This window comes from Drosophila hydei, unplaced genomic scaffold (genome assembly GCF_003285905.1).
Source record: "Drosophila hydei strain 15085-1641.00,03,60 unplaced genomic scaffold, DhydRS2 tig00008114-arrow-pilon, whole genome shotgun sequence".
NCBI lineage: Eukaryota > Metazoa > Arthropoda > Insecta > Diptera > Drosophilidae > Drosophila > Drosophila hydei.
The window spans coordinates 10,826,512-10,843,131 of record NW_022045827.1 but is presented as its reverse complement, the minus strand read 5'-3'; the positions used below and the strand labels follow the sequence as shown (position 1 = coordinate 10,843,131).

General features: G+C 39.5%; 2 protein-coding genes across 4 annotated transcripts; both read left to right on the top strand.

Moving 5' to 3' along the window:
• Positions 1-3,168: 3,168 nt before the first annotated feature.
• Positions 3,169-4,980, top strand: LOC111603790. 3 transcript variants are annotated; one of them, XM_023321542.2, is made up of 4 exons: positions 3,169-3,235; positions 3,297-3,442; positions 3,510-4,705; positions 4,768-4,980. In XM_023321542.2, the coding sequence occupies exons 2-4, from the start codon at positions 3,421-3,423 to the stop codon at positions 4,855-4,857; spliced, it is 1,308 nt and encodes a 435-aa protein (XP_023177310.1). In that variant the 5' UTR covers positions 3,169-3,235; positions 3,297-3,420; the 3' UTR covers positions 4,858-4,980. The 3 variants fall into 3 exon arrangements, with proteins under 3 accessions (XP_023177310.1, XP_023177309.1, XP_023177311.1); XM_023321541.2 differs by having other exon boundaries at positions 3,179-3,235; positions 3,286-3,442; XM_023321543.2 differs by having other exon boundaries at positions 3,188-3,244.
• A 2,878-nt stretch (positions 4,981-7,858) lies between these two features.
• Positions 7,859-16,543, top strand: LOC111603776. The gene is made up of 10 exons (XM_023321511.2): positions 7,859-7,987; positions 8,053-8,577; positions 8,635-8,932; positions 8,989-9,268; positions 9,332-9,664; positions 11,748-11,826; positions 12,712-13,047; positions 14,516-14,824; positions 14,892-15,676; positions 15,746-16,543. Exons 1-10 carry the CDS (start codon positions 7,874-7,876, stop codon positions 16,203-16,205), a joined length of 3,519 nt encoding a protein of 1,172 aa, XP_023177279.2. The 5' UTR covers positions 7,859-7,873; the 3' UTR covers positions 16,206-16,543.
• Positions 16,544-16,620: the final 77 nt, after the last annotated feature.

Here is a 16,620-nt window from a genome sequence, read left to right as displayed (position 1 = left end):
TTTTTTATTATGGCGCATGTATTTCTTATATTATTTTTCATTAAGTTATGCATAGGAAGTGAGAGAGACAGACATTCATACATACAAGGCATCCTCATACCACACCACTATCATAAATATATATATATATATATGTATATATATATATGCATATGTATATATATATTTATATAAATTATACATACTTTGTATATAAAACTGCAGCAAAACTTTGAGAAATCGCCGGAACATTTTGTATTATTTTGTGCATTTTGTAAAGCAAAGTATGTTACGAAACACACAGCTTAAACAGTTATGCATACACATATATTATAAACTACACAAATATTATGCTATATATCAGCGCCCAGTTAATATAAAACACACCTCACCCCTTAACCTGCAGCCCGATTAATGTTTAAGTCAGACAAATTGTTGCCTATGGTTGATAAACGTTTGTTATATATAGGGCAAGGCGTATTAAAGAAGTTAACTAACTATCACGACACTTGAGGCGGAGGAGGAAGGGGAGAAATAGAACCCTAGGCTAAGTCAAAAGAAAGAAAAAAAACTAACAAGAAGAGAAACACAAGAAAAAAGAAGAATTATATATTATTATTATATTTAATGTTAGTTGAACTACTAAGATGAATTAAGATTGATGATAATGACGATGAGACAAGTGAGCGAAAGTGAATTAGTTATTAATTATTACATCTACGAAATGTGTGTGTAGAGGATGATTAGCGCTTGCGCTATAATTATGATTATGAATTACGATTACGATTATGATTACGATATGACAAAGAGAAAAGAAGAAGAGAAAGAAAAGTAAAGCATGAAGTTATAACCTACCCCCAATACACCACACTACATACACTACACACTATTAAAAGTTAACAAACAATAAATAATAATAATTATAGTAAAGCTAGGCACAACTCTACAATTAATTATATAACAATTACTGTGCTTATGTTGAAAACAGCAACAAGATATATACAAGAAGCAAGCCCCAAGCGCCACAAGCAACAACATATCTGCTTTAAATTTTACAAACATAAAATAAAAAAAATTAAATTAAAGAGAAAACTAAAAAAACATATACTATTATTAGATGAGTCAAGTTTATTCATTTTAATACACACACACTCTCACACATATAATGCTTCCTTTTAAATGCAACATTTTATTAATTTAATATTTTAATTATACACTTTAATTTAAATTAACCAGAAAAAACTGTACATGTACACAAATAAAACAATATACACAAAAATAAAAATAGTTTCATTTTTGTTCAACAAGAAAATATTGATAAATATAATTGACTTCATGTTTTTAATTTTTAAGACATTTATTGGCATCGATAGAAGTTGAAAAATAAAAATAAATAAAAATATGTACTAAAAATGCAGGGAACAATTAAAAATTGTAAAAAAAATAACAAAAAAAGAAGACGTAAAAAACAAATGTGCGCATAAAATTTAAATTGTTTAGAAACATTTATGCGAAGTTTTTTTAACGAAAATCAATTTGAAAATCTGAAAATATTAAACTTCGCATAAATGTTCAAATACACACAGAAACACACACAGACAGACAAACACAAGCAAACATATTATATTTATGTAGTTGTTTTTAGCCGTGTTAGTTTTTGGTGTTTTTTAAAATAGATTGGTGATGTGTATAATAGAGCGCCGTATATAGAAAGCATATAGATTATATATATATATATGAACACAAGTATATATATATATATATATATTATACGATTATTAACTAATATATTAACTGATCAACTGTATCTGTAGCATGCGAAAGGCAATTTTTAATTAACAAATTCAAATTGTGTTGCAATATTTACCAAGGCAAGAGTTTAATTTGTAAGTTGCATAATGCATTAATCAAACATAATTTATACACGATAATTGTGAATGATTATTATTATTCAGATTATGATTACGATTATTGTCAACAATAAGCTGCTGAGTCGAAAAATGTTTCCTAAAACGCAGCCAATTAAAGGTAAAAGTAAAAGCAAAGCAAACACAGAGAAATGTAATGAAATGAAACAACAACAAATAAGAACATAAATCAGTAACAATACTAAGTAAATAGAAACAATAATGTACTATAATGCAGATACAATATACACACTATATATACCTACAATATATGCCTATACCGACGAATGAAATTAAATGAATGAATAATAATAATAATAATGAATACATTATACATACAACATAGAATCTATATATATTGTAAAAGTTAAATGTAACTAAATACATACAAATTGATGACGTAGTAAGCACCAAACAACAAATAAACGAAGGAAAAATTATAAATAATTAAAATAAAAATTAAGCAGCAACAACGCGCAGCATAAGCATATTACAAACAAATTGTTTAACATTTTTATTGTCCTACCACGAATAATTTTAACTTTTTTAAAGCATTCTTTATATAGCTCAACATAATTCAAATTTCTTTGCAGATTTGTGGGTTTAATCCTGAAGAAGATTAGTTTCTAAATAATAATGAGATCTTGAGCTAATTTGTTTTATTTATCATTTTCATATATTCACAATAATTTTAAATACTTATTTGTGTGAGTTTCTATATATAGATTTCTGGACTATTTTTTCTTTAGTCTATTTGACTTTGATTAACATCTTGATATACCCCAATCTCAAAAAATATGAGTGTTAATTAATATAAGTAATTTATAATTGAGAACACCTTTAATTTTTTATCAAAGTTTTTTTTTTCAAGAGATTAAGAACTAAGATTGTAGTAATCAGAGACTTAAACACATAGCTGCTATATATGCCTTGTAGCATCCATATATCAAGTGTGTTTTAAATCGCCTTTCACTATTTTCAATTCCATGAGATCAATATTAAGCTTCAGTGAGTAGAATTCACAATAATGGCATTGCCTTGTGGTAAGCAAGTGATCTTGGTGCTGTAAGGGTAAGCATTAGCATTAGAATTGTTGAAATGCAACGAATAGTTTTCTATTCGTTATCATCAAATTTTAAATTAAGTAAAATAAATAGTACGCAACAAGTGTCTAAACGGCGCACCTATCAAAAAGCGTTGCCAGCATAGTCATATAATTAAAAAGACACCCTGTTTAATACAAATACTACATATGTTTGCCTAACTATCGCCTAGTACCTTTGCGATAGTGAGTGAGCAATCGCCTGGCTAATGTTCCATCGCTAATTAAAGTAGGCAAGCTATTGTAGGTAAGTTAGGTAGGTGGGCCGTTCTGCCTGGAAAACCACCCTTAAAGTAGGTACGTTTTAGGTAGCCAGCTCTCTGGAAGTATGGACCCTGGACAGCTGGTCAGGCTGCATTTGTTTGGCAGTGTCTAAAATGCGCTGCGCCTGCCAACAACAGCACTTGGAATTCAAGCTCACACAGCCCACAAATGACCACAACCGGAGAAGCAGGTAAGTGCGAAAAATCAGCTTGAGTTGAATGCCAATGTCAATGCCAATTGCTGCTCCTGCCCTCTAGAGCCCCGGCCCAGATCTAGCTCGCTGCTGCAGCTGAACGATGACGTGCTCACCCTAATAGTGGCCCAGCTGAACGTGTATCAGCAGTTCGAGCTGAGCCAACTGCACAGTCGCCTGCGGAGCATTGTCCAGGCGCTGTGGCGCACGCGCGTGCGCAATGTGGCGCTGCAGGATGAGCTGCTGTGCCGTGCATCGTCGCGTCAGTTTCAGTCCTTTATGCTGGCCTTGGCACCGCATCTGGAGCGACTTAGCTGCCATCAGTTGGACGTGCGCAGGCTACGCTTGCTGAGCGACCACTGTCTGCCCCGGGTGATTAGCCTCGAGTGGCTGGGCGTTGATCAGCAGCCGCGACGTGGACGCGTGCGCTTCGTGGACGAGGATGTGCGTTTGCTGAAGCGCGTGTTTCCGTCGCTGCGCAAGCTGAAGCTGCGGGGCTGTCAGGTGACGGGTAAATATCTGCACGAGCTGGAGCTGCTGGACGAACTGTGCCTGGACGACTGCCAGTACCTGGAGTCGCAGCACTTTCGCGACATCTTTCGGCTGCTCAAGTTGCGAAAGTTCGACATCATGGAGGACTGCGACGAGGTGAACTGCTGTGATTTGATCGACGTACAGCTGTGCCCCACTCTCGAGCACATCAAGATCGCCGACTACCATCTCTGCATGGAGTCGGACATCACGCAGCAGCTGTTGCGCCTGCCACGCCTAAACAAACTTTCCATCTACTCCAAGAACTTTGTCTTCGATGTGCTGGAGCGCATAGCGCGACCCAGCAATGCCGCCGCTGGTGGCATCAAGCAAATCGAAGGCTTCCGCTTCAGCGGACTTCTACACGACTATGAACGGCTCTTTCGAGAGCTGAGCAATCTGCGCCATTTGCGCCGGCTGGAGGTGCATGGCCAGTCGGAGGAGGGACAACTGCAGTGCCTCGGCGATCAAGTGCTGTGCCAACTGGCCGCCCAGCTGCCCGAGCTGTGCGAGCTGCATCTCTGCGGCTATCAGCTGGAGAGTCCCGCGGGTATTTTGCAATTTGTGATCAACTGTCGCCAGCTGCGCATCTTGGACATGACAAGGTCGCGCTGCATTGGCAACGCCTTCGTCGGACGCTGCCTGGCGCTGCTGACCAAGCAAAGCTGGCGCACTCAGCCACTGGAGTTGTGGATCAGGCAGAGCGACATTATGCCCAGCATATTGCAGGTAAGCAGCGTCCATATTCTTAATACATTTTTATATATTTCACTAATTTTTGTTGCTTCTAGAATTTGCGCTATTTGAGAATCGATACCAAAAGTATGACGCCGAACATGGACTACATGTCAAGTGTGCTTAAGTTTAGCTTTGTAAGATGATGATTGATTACCTGTCCCAACTGTGCCTGAGTCTGTGGAAGCATACCTACATGCACGTGTGTCCATGTGTTATAATCTAATGCGGAAATTGAATTAAGACTGAAAAATTAAATGAAAAGTATGAAAAATGCCTTTTTATTTCTAACTGCGTTTTATCGTTGAGTTGTATTTGCCAAGGCTTTTAACAATACTTTAAAAATTAATATATATGTATCTGAAATATTGAATGGCTTCTTATCAGTCAGTGCGCATTTTCCCTCTGATTTTTGCTTATATATACAACGGAATTTGAAATTAACTTGTTGCAAATGTCTGTGAACTGAGGTCTGCGTCGGAATCAACACAAAACTAGTATTAGTATTTTTTTTGAGGTTTATTACGGTGTCATTCAGGTCAACCATGCGATCAAGTATCCTCCCCATTGATCAAAGCTTTCAGACTAGAGCATGGGAGTAGTTCGTTAGGCTGATAGCTTGTAAGTAACATACATTCAACATATTCAAATAATTTGAATAGCGAATGCTTTTCAGGCAGTTCATTGGGGTTAGCAAAACCTATTTTCTGCACTCTTTGCACTTGCATTCTTCTCTCTGCTCAAAAAAGCTATGAATATATTGTATGCACTCTTATAAATGCTCTCTTATACTCAAATGCTCTCTTATACTTTAATGCATACTCCATAGCAGTCTTCTGTTTTCTTATACTCTAATGCACTTTTATACAATAATGCATTCTTATACTCTAACGTACTCTTATACTACAATGCAGTCTTATACCTCAACTTTCAATCCAATTTACCTAACTGCAGAAAATCCAATTAGAAATAGAATTCTTTAACAGCTTATGCTTTAGTAATCTATTTATTGTTACTTTTCACAAGTGACATAAAGTTGATAATTAGTAAACATATTTAAATGTATTTAATCAGATGTTTAGAACATATAATTCACATATATTTTGTTGAATATGATTATATGTGTACGCATGTGTGCAGAGCTGAAGTTCAGCATGTGTACATGAATGTATATATGTATATATATATATATATATATATATATATATGTATTTGTATAATCTGTCCTCCTAGTTTTGGTTTTATCAGATCAACGCCATCGGGCATTGCGTCCAAGCGATTGGAACGCGCTTCTTATCAGTGTGAGCGAACGCACGACAAAAAAAATGAAACAGGAATAAAATAAAAGTGGAAAACACGAAAATTTGTTATGTTTAGTTAATGCAGCACCCAGTTGAGCTGCCCAGTTGACCAGTTTGCTGGCGATAACGCGCCTCGAGTGGAGCCGTGCAAGTGCCATGTTATGTTGTTCCCAATTCGGGGAATGCCTCTCGGCACTGGCTAAATCATTAAAAGATAACCCTTGCCAAGATTATGGAGCTGTCCCACCGAGCTGTTCATTAAAACAACACTAATAAGTACTGAGTGCACAGCCATAAAAACGAAAACTGTAAAGAAAAATAAATATTACAATTTTATATGCTCAATACACTGATCGAAATTGTGTGTACTCCTCACACGGAGCCATTGACCGATCCGTGATATAATTAAAATGTCGCTACCATTCTGAGTGAACTCTCGCTCCGATAGCGACGCATCGTCTCGTCGAAAGTATGCAACACTTATTTTGCTCAGTGCATCCATTTCGTTCCATAGACGTGGGCAGGCGGTATCACTTCATGAGTCGCGATCACTGTTGCCGCCGCTGCATAATCACTCTCTCACTTTTTTCTTTTCAATGTTTTTAGTCTTTTTTTTCGTCAAGTACTAATATTGGAGCTGGCTCCTTCAAGTCGCCAGTCGTTATCAAGTCGGCATTTAGTGCGCCTCGCAGCTCAACGCAACGCAACGCAACGCCTCGAGATCCAGAAAATCTCATGATCCAGTGCTAACTTGTAGGACTCGAAAAAAGTAGAACCAAAAGAAGTGTCGATGCCAATGGAATTGTAGCTTGAGTAGTGGGAAGCGTCTCTTATCAGAGCTGTACTGCGACGATAACCCATATGGACCTTTGAGATTGCGCCCAGCCACAGCAGACAATAGAAGACAACTGGAAATACCTTGCGCTTGCCTCTAAAAAAGTGATTCATATCTCCAAAATATAATATTAGAAGGGTAAGTCAGCGCATACCCAGCAACAGGTCTGCAGAGAGCAAAAGTTGGGCATCTATTTTTATTTTTTTACTTTATTTCGAATATTGCTTAAATACTTGTATATTATATTTTCTGAACTGCTTTAATTGCTCAGCTAAATCCTTTATTTCTTTCTTACTTTAACCCCCACCTCTTTCCCTTCTTTGGTATCGCAAAGAAACTTTGATCTTCACAGCGGAATTGTTTTAATACCATTTAATGAGCACTTTAAGTTTATATGACCATGGAAAATGCTGTGAAAATAAATAAAAAATTAGAGTACTTTCCTAAGATGATCGCAGAGCTCAAAGTTTAGATAATAAAAAACAGGTAAAACCTTGCGAGAGAATAATAAATGTTTGCACATGAAGCTTATGAATTAAAAACAAATATACTCTGTGCATTGCAGGTGAGTATAAATAGCAAAAATAATCTGATTCTTAAATCAATTTCTAATCAATGGGGCTATTAAAGTAAAGGTTTGCAACATAGTAAGCCTTAGAGCTCTGCATATAAACAATGTAAATGATACACCTTATGCAAATTTGTGCCTATAATTACTAGATATATTCTACCTTTTACTTAAGCTACAAGATATTCATTTTAGATACTTGCTAATAGTTTGCATATCTAATTACAAGAAGCTAGATACTAGATGATTTATGTTAGCCGGGTGCAGTTTCGTTCATAACTTAATATTTACCATAAATATACGGCAATTAAAATGCCTAAGAATATTTTATAGGACGGCTATTGCTAATTGCCGTAGTCCGATAAAATATTCTCCGCTATTCTTAACCTATTGGCAGTACGATAGAAATCTAATCTAAATAATCACATTGCAGAGCCGACTATTGCGTTGTGAGGGTCATGATCGGAAAAAATCGCATTGCTTTGACCAGTTTGGTGGGTTTACTGCTCGCCGCCTTGGGTCTAATATCTGTACTGAATTTCGAACGTATACAGCGACGCACCTTAGAGTGGGTAAGTCCAGCCAGTACTAGCTGATCTAAATGAACGACTATTCAGCAACTCACAATGCTCCGCAGTTTATGGTGCTCAAGCCGAACTCGATGCTGACCAACCTGTGGCAGTCGCCCAGCTTAGGCATGACTGCAAATGTCTTCATCTTTAACTGGACGAACTCGGAGGAGTTCAACAATCCAAATGTGAAGCCGCGCTTCGAGGAGCTGGGGCCGTATGTCTTTACGGAGAGACAAGAGAAACGTAATGTGGTCTGGCACCCGGAGAACTCCACAGTATCCTACATGCGCCGCAGCCACTTCTACTTTGACAAGGAGGCCAGTGCCCGAAATCTCACGGACTCCATCGTGGCCCCAAACACGCTGAGCGTGGGTCTAGTCAACAAGATGCAGAAGTGGAATCCGATGTTACGCACTCTGATGTTAATGGCCATCAATATGAATGGCAATGAGCCGACCTTCATTAGGCCAGCCGACGACTGGCTCTTTAGTGGCTTCGATACGCCGCTGATAAAGATTAGCAAAATGGTGCCCACTCGCATGGTGCCGGAGCTACACTTCCCCTACGAGCGCATTGGCTATGGCTATCCGGTAAGCTCAAGGCACATTAACATGAAAGCCACAACTCTTCATCCTTCCCTCTCGCAGCGCAATGACAGTGAACAGATCTACGGGCATCACAATGTCTACACTGGCCAGCAGGACTTCAGTAAACTGGGCCAAATAGCCCGCTGGCGCTACGATAATGTGACAGCTGGTCAGCCCAACTGCAAGTTGAGCGGCAGCACGGGTGAGTTCCATCCAATTCCGCTGCTCGAGGGCAAGCCGATCTCATACTTCTTGCCCGACATTTGCCGCGAGCTGATATTGGACTATGCGGGCAAGACGCTCTTCGAGGGCATCGCGGCGCACGTTTACAAGGGCACTCCTAGAAATATGGCAAATGGTGAGTCAATTCAATGGAGGCGCTATGCAGACGACATTAATTATGCCAATTTGTAGGCACTGATAATCCTGAGCACAGCTGCTACTGCACGGGTAGCTGCAAGGAGGTGCGCTCTGGTGTCCTGAATTTGTCTGCCTGCTGGTACGATGTGCCTGTGTTTGCATCCTCTCCACATTTCTATAATGCCGATCCCTACTACGTTGATGCAGTGGAGGGCATGAAACCCGACAAGGAGCGCCATGAGATGACTGTCATACTAGAGCCCACCACTGGCATGCTGTTAGACATCAAAGCGCGTCTCATGATCAGTCTGCTGGTGGAACCTCGTCCAGAGTCGTGAGTATTTCTAAAAACTTCCATTTGAATCTTTAAATAAAGTGAAAACTTCTCGCATTGCAGCATCTTCCGGAAGTCACGTCGCACTTTCTTTCCACTCGTTTGGGTTGACTACAGAGTACGCATCACGCCCGATCTGCTATTCTACCTAAAGCTCCTACCGATCTCTGTGCTGATGGGTAAGATCTGTAGCTGCATTGCTGTAGGATTGGGCCTCGTCCTGCTACTCTGGTATCCGCGCCAGATCTTTTTGCATAAGCACTTTATGCGTAAGATCGATATAACTAACCTGGAAAACCGAATGCAGGCCGCAGCGACTGTAGAGATTAAAGCCCAAGGAGTCGAGGATTCCCCTCTACTCGTGGGACTACAGTTTGTGCCATCGTCTGGAGATGCGTAGCTCTGGACGGCTATATTGAATAGAATGTAATGTGATAGGGTTCTAGTTATAGGATACACATTTTAAGTCTGAATATAAGTGTTAACGCCGTTCGATATTTTGCGGTGCTCTAAAATGAAGCTAACAAAATATATTATCAAATGCTGCTTGCCCTTCTTTTCAATTCAATTTTATGAATAAAATATAGGAATCATAAGAGATTAGCTATGTGTATAGCTCATTATTATATTTTTTATTAATTGATATATTATATACGTTTATAATTTGTTTAAGTGCCGATCACCTTATTATTATTTTATATTATGTGCATTGAGGTCAAACAAAGTTAAAGTTGAATAATCTCTGATTTAAAACTTTTAATTATTTCAATGTCTCTCTCTCTCTATCTTTCTTTTCTTTCCGTTTAAATGGTTCAATTACTTACGCTGATCGATTTTATGTTATCGAAACGAACTGTAGGCTATACAAAAAAACTAATCACGCAAACGGCAAACTCGCTTACTATTTACTGATAAGCATTTTAAATATATAATTTTATATACACTTGAGTATGTGGTCAGATAAATGCACATATTTTAACGTTAAATCATTTGTTGGCAAAAGTCCGTTAAGACTATTTGAATAAAATCGAATTATGACCGTTTCATGTCGATTATGTGCATATGCATAGTAATATAACCGTTTCAAAGACATGGAACCGGTTTTGTCATGGATGGGCAACACGCATTGCCAGAGAGCAAAAGAGATGGTGAGAGCTAAACGAGAGAACGACAGCTCTTGAACAATGCGTATGCTCTGTTACTGCTACACGCTCATTTGTGCTGCATACCCTGTCTTCATTCATCCTATCATTTTCATAGCCATTTTGTAACACATGTGTATATTTTTTATAAATATCTATCTGTATTGTCTACACATTCGACTGTATTGGTATTTGTGTTTGATCCAGTATGTACATATCAGCAAAATACTATTTGTTATGAAAAAAAAACTTGATTCCCTAAAATATGCTGCAGTTTGAACTTAGTTTATGGCCATCTATAATTATTTTGAAGCTTTTATTAATACTGCAAAAGTTTCCTTCAAGAAAAATTAATTTTCAAAATTAATAATCTAACTGTAGCGTATTTTTTAGTCGACCAGCTAAATACATTTTTATATTTGCGTTTAATGAAAAATATATGTATAATTGCTGCTTGGTGGCAATTTGAAAACAGAAAATAGTTTCAGTCACAGAATAGGCACAGCGCCACTCGGACACAAATGTTAAGCGGCGCGTGGCTGTTTGGCTGAGTTCAAGATCAAGTTAACGGTTCGTCGTTGTCTAGTGATTAAAAGTCGTGTGAGCGAATGAGACGGAAATAAGCAAGAAATAGACGCCGCAATGCAAACAGACACAGTAAAGACCACACAGCGCATTTGACGAATCGTTTTAATGATAATATCTAATAAATATTTATACTCGCGTTATTTAAATTGAATTCAATTGAAACGTATTTGAGAACGATAACAAAGTATACGATTGTAAAATGGCATGCGATTCGAACAAAAAACGAAGAAGCAGCAGAAGTGACAACTGCAAAAAGTGCTAAAATAAAAGTTGAATACGCAAATATAAAACAACGTTTTTTAGAGCTAAAACGTAAGAAACAAATCCCTACGCATGTACTAACTTGTTGTTTCTGTTGAGAGTCAGTGAGAGTGAGTGCGTGTGTGTGAGCGCAAGCATACTCGTCAGAGAGCACAAACGCGCGAGCGCGAGAGCCTTAATCGCAGAGTGCTTGCTAACCATACGTTCCTTTTTATAACGATTATCAAACATAAAATAAATATACATACTTGTTGTTTCTTTTCAAATTTTGTTGGAGTTGCGTTTCGCAATCCAGATCGTGACGCATAGTTAGTGAGTTTTCTGATTAATAAAGCAAATTAATAATACAAATTAAGACACGAACTGAGGGAAGATACAATGTATGTAAATACCTATGTATGTACTTATGTTCAGTTTGGCACATTGCACTGTTGTGTCGTCTATTTATAGGTGTTTTATAGCAACAAGAGCAACAAATAAAGCATATGAGTAAACATAGCAAAACCGCATAACATGTCAACAGGTTGCGGAAGTGACGTGCATATCAGCTCAAGGATTCCTGTGCAAGTAAATAAAAAACATTGAATTATTTTAGTCAATAGCCCACTAAAATTGTTAACAATGGCTGTTGCTCTGGCCCAGCAACAGCGCGAGCGAACGTTTTTGCCTCTCTATGAATAAGTGTTAAGTTCGCGTGATTATTGCTTTTTTTCTGTAGTCCCAAGTGAGTTTGCACTATGTTAAAAAAGTCCATAATCTGGGTAAATACCGCGTAAAGTAATCAGAGCGCAAAGCAAAAAAGGCAGTAGTAGGCGTTGCTGTGAAGCGCTGGGCGTTAACGGAGTGCAGCAATCGAATCAGGGAAAACGGGTTTTCTCAGTGTTTATTTAACCTTGCTACGTGCATCAATAACAAATGAACGCACGTACATATATACACATACTTACATATGCATAGGAATGTTTAAGTGTTATTGCTTCATCACGGCAAAAAGGCCCAAACAGTCATACCTTGACAAAAATAACTTACTTTTGTCTCCCACTCTCAGTCCCACTGCAAATCGAACCGGTTAAGAGCCTGACCATGAATAGTAAAAACATTGAAACTTTCTATAATGCTATGAATTGTAAGTTTTTTGGTTCGGATTCTCGTATAGCGGTTATTTGCGCGAGCATTGACAAATAAAAATTTTTGTTGGCAATTAGACATAGTAAGATTTATACGACGCAGTAAAGCTTTGTGTAGCGCTGCGAAGCGTCATCCGCTTAATTTTAATAGCACCTCTCTTAGGCAGTGCTCTCTTTGGGCTCTCAAAATTCCTAGACGAGCCTTTGCCGCTTTCGATAACAATAACGATAAGCCGTTGCTCGCCTGTAGACGAGCTCGCACACATGCACATAATTACTAACATGGACTTTAACATTCTCTTTTTTTGCTTATCTGTATGTGCAGGCAGCGTCAACGACTTCGGCGGCGACAATTCAGAAGCGTTTAGCTTCAGTGCAGCGCAGTAAGAGCAAGAGAACAGGCGTAAAGAAAGCAACGAGAGTTGCCTGCATAACAGCAAAAACAAGAGAAGCCTTTTGCACAGGCAAGGCCAAAGACGTTGGCAGTAATCGTCATCGAAAATCGCAAAAGCAACAACAACAGCAGAAGCCAGAGATGACGTCACGTGCACGCCACTGTGCCTGGCGGCTAAGCATCGTCATTTTGGGCGCTTTCTGTATAGCTGCTGGCGTTTATCTTCTGCGCAACTGGATTGACATATTTACGCGCATGCGCGGCAAGGTAAGCCATACATGTATTTATTGCACGATTCTTGCATCTTGCTATCAGGTCTTATCTAATCGCACAGTCAGTAATTACATCAGTCATTGCCCGCTCTTGCCACGAAAAGTTCCATCTCTAACCACTACAATAGAGTCCAGCTCTCGCATATGTCAATTTGCCGAAACGTTGAGAGGTCAACTGAATGTGAACCCTGCTCATTAGCATACAATTAGTGCGGCATTGGCGACGGGAGTTGGGGCTTGGCTCACCACTTGTCTCTTTCCAAATCAATTGGAATCAATTTCCACAAAGACAGCAAGAATTGAGTGTGTGCAGGTGTTCGAAAAATAAAAACCCTAGATAAGATACATTCGTATGGTCACATTACATTTTTTCTATATTTTGGCAAGTGACTAAGTCGAGCGAGTTAGAAGCTTTGAGTAGCTGGTATCAGTATATATGGATTGATATCTCATAACCGCTCAGTGACATGAATCACTGAGGCAGCTGCAGTCAAAATCGGATCGCAGATCTATTTTGCAATTATGCTAACAACGGAAATATTTACGTGTATGTTGCCCAGACAACAAGAAAACAAACAATTTGAGCTTTTTCCGTAACAAGTACTTTTATCTTATCTCAAACCAGTTATCAATAGCGCTGACTGCCATTGGGCGATTAGAAACGAGGTCCGGATCGCCCTTGTTTCTGTTTTCTGTCTATTCACTTTGAACGGGTTGCATTTCCTGCAAACTAAATTCATAAAAGGCTTTACTACTGATAACAATCGAATTGGGCCTTGACCACCGAACACCTGTTTAGCAGATTTATTATCTATATATAAAACGAACAAAAGCCAGAGAAGTGTATTTAAACTTGTGCATATTCACACGTGTCGTTGCCGCACAACATAGCTATCGCCTTTTATCAGTTACTCATTTCCTGAACTCGAGAATAATTCACAAATAAAAAGAAACTAGTTTCGCTTCGAGATTATAGTTAAAAACTTAAATTTCAAAATGGCCGCCTCGGATTTATTCCAAGTGGTACACACTTAAAACCGAACCGAACCGAACCGAACCATATGATGATTACATGTCGTGATGGATTATTGATGGGCCGCCTGGCATTGCTGATAACATTAGACTCACATGACATTTGACTGAACGATTGGAAAATTGCATAGATAGCCAACAATGTAGCAAGAGGTTGTTTGAAACATTCTCAAAGCACACGCAGTTTCTGTATGCGCCAAATGATGCCTCTCTCTGAACCAAATAATGAGCTCACATGTGTTTTATGTTTTGCCTATGCCGGACGGCTTAGTGGTGAGCCGGGTTAAATTTACGAAATGAGTTTCTGGTAATATCAACTGATACTGCTGCTGTGTTAGTTACACATTTCAGATTCAATACTTTGGATTGTAACTGAGCCACACTGTAAATATGTTATATAAACAAAGCTCCTATCTAATTGCATATTTCAGGAAATGGCACTCAGTCCCACATCGCCAGCGTTCGAGGGCTGGAAAGTGTCGCCTTTGCCGCTTAACTTTGATGTTTATTTATTCAATTGGACCAATCCAGAGGATTTTCACGAGGGCTCGGCGAAGAAACCGCATTTTGAGCAACTCGGGCCCTATCGCTTTCGGGAGCAACCCGATAAGGTGGACATCGAATGGCACAATCAAAACGCTTCAATTTCATTTCGCAAAAAAGCCTACTTCTATTTCGATGCTGCTGGCAGCAATGGGACGCTGCAGGATATCGTTACCTCGGTGAACACAGTGGCTCACGTAAGTTATTTATTATTGTTTTATTAGTTTATTCAAGATTTGAGTTAATAAATGTTGTTTGCTTTAGGCGGCTGCCACACAATTTCACCAGTTGAACACTTTCTTTCAATTTGTGGCGTCTACCACACTGAGCTCCACGCAGGAGGTGAGTGACACGCGAACTGCTGAGGAGTGGTTGTTCAAGGGCTATGTACACTCCTTGGTGACTCTGGGCAAAATGATAAGCCCGGAAAATGTGCCCTTCGATCGTGTTGGCTATCAGTATGGGCGGAATGGCACTACCAGCTTTGATGGCGACATCAACATGTTCACTGGCTCTGATGACATTAGTAAAATGGGTCAAATTCATACCTGGAACAATTTGACGCACACGGGCGCCTATAATGGAACTTGTGGCAACGTTATGGGTTCAATGGGTGAATTCTTTCCTCCCAATTTGAACACCAATGACACCGTCTACCTCTACATGCCCAAAATGTGCCGAGCCGTGCCGCTGGACTACACGGAAACAGTAAGCATACACGGAATCACAGCATACAAATTCAGTGGCACTCGGCACGCTGTGGACAATGGCACAATGTATCCGGACACCCGTTGCTTGTGTGTGGATGACAAATGCTATCCAGCTGGTGTCATTAATACTAAGCATTGTAGTTTCAACACTTCCATATTCATGTCATATCCGCACTTTTATCTGGCCGATCCCAGCTATCTGGAAGCTGTGGACGGGCTGCAGCCGGAGAAGGAGAAGCATGAATTTTTCATGGCTTTGGAGCCAAACGCTGGCGTGCCCATGGATGTCGGTGGTGGGTTCCAGGCAAATTATTTAATGGAGCCGGTACCGGGCGTTGCGTAAGTATATATTTTATTACTCAACATATGAATAGAGATTAATCAGTTTACTCGTTGTTCTAATTTTAGAATATATGCGCGTGTTCCACGCGTTATGCTGCCACTTATGTGGGCTGAAGAACGAGTCCGTGTCAGCGAGGAAATTGCCAGCAACATTGGCATAGTTCCACTCATTGTTGTACTGGGCCAGGTATTTACGGGCATCCTCCTAGCCGGCGGCCTCATTTGCACCTGTTGGTATCCGACGCGCAAATTGACGAGCCTCTGTCATAGCGACGATCCCAAAGCCAAGGCGTCAGTACTTCGTCCGCTTACCACATTTGGCGCTGGCGTCAGTGCGACTGGAGCAACGATAAATGTACAGCAGTTATTCCGTCAGAATGCCAGCCATAACGACCGTGTGGGCGTACGTCTGTTAGATTACAGACGGAGCTCTGGGATAGAAGATGGCGATGATGGGAGCAGCCACGGCAATACGTCTAGAGATCGCCTAATACAGAGCAGTTCAACAGATGTGATAATTAGTTAACCTAATACATAATTTGTAGCACCCTGCATTTTCTATCGATGTTATATATTTCTACCTATATGTTGCCTTAGGGGAGCCAAAGACATGCACCGCGCCACGTCTCGCCATTAAGACTCAACGGACCTTAGTTAACGGCTGTTAGTCCTTAGTCGAGTTGCTTAATTCATAACATTAAATAGATTAAGGACCCCACGTTCCACATACACACACATACAGCAATACACTCGCGCGTGTACATAGAAATAGAAGCCCACATCATGCTCACATGCCTTCCTCATTCAATAGCACCTCAAGCAGTAGGAGTATCGAGAGAGATTGATAAGATTATTTATTAATTAGTGCCAAAAAAAATATGAAAGAAACCCCAAATAAGTCATTTAATTATTTTAGTAGGCTAACTTAACTCTGTATATAA

Bases quoted from the DNA above. Each gene is read 5' to 3' on its own strand.
- LOC111603790 (XM_023321542.2), top strand. From the start codon at position 3,421: ATGACCACAACCGGAGAAGCAG. The intron at 3,443-3,509 runs GTAAGTGCGAAA...CCTGCCCTCTAG, and splicing joins GACCACAACCGGAGAAGCAG to AGCCCCGGCCCAGATCTAGC. The intron at 4,706-4,767 runs GTAAGCAGCGTC...TGTTGCTTCTAG, and splicing joins TTATGCCCAGCATATTGCAG to AATTTGCGCTATTTGAGAAT.
- LOC111603776 (XM_023321511.2), top strand. From the start codon at position 7,874: ATGATCGGAAAAAATCGCATTGCTTTGACCAGTTTGGTGGGTTTACTG. The intron at 13,048-14,515 runs GTAAGCCATACA...TGCATATTTCAG, and splicing joins TTACGCGCATGCGCGGCAAG to GAAATGGCACTCAGTCCCAC. The intron at 15,677-15,745 runs GTAAGTATATAT...TTCTAATTTTAG, and splicing joins GAGCCGGTACCGGGCGTTGC to AATATATGCGCGTGTTCCAC.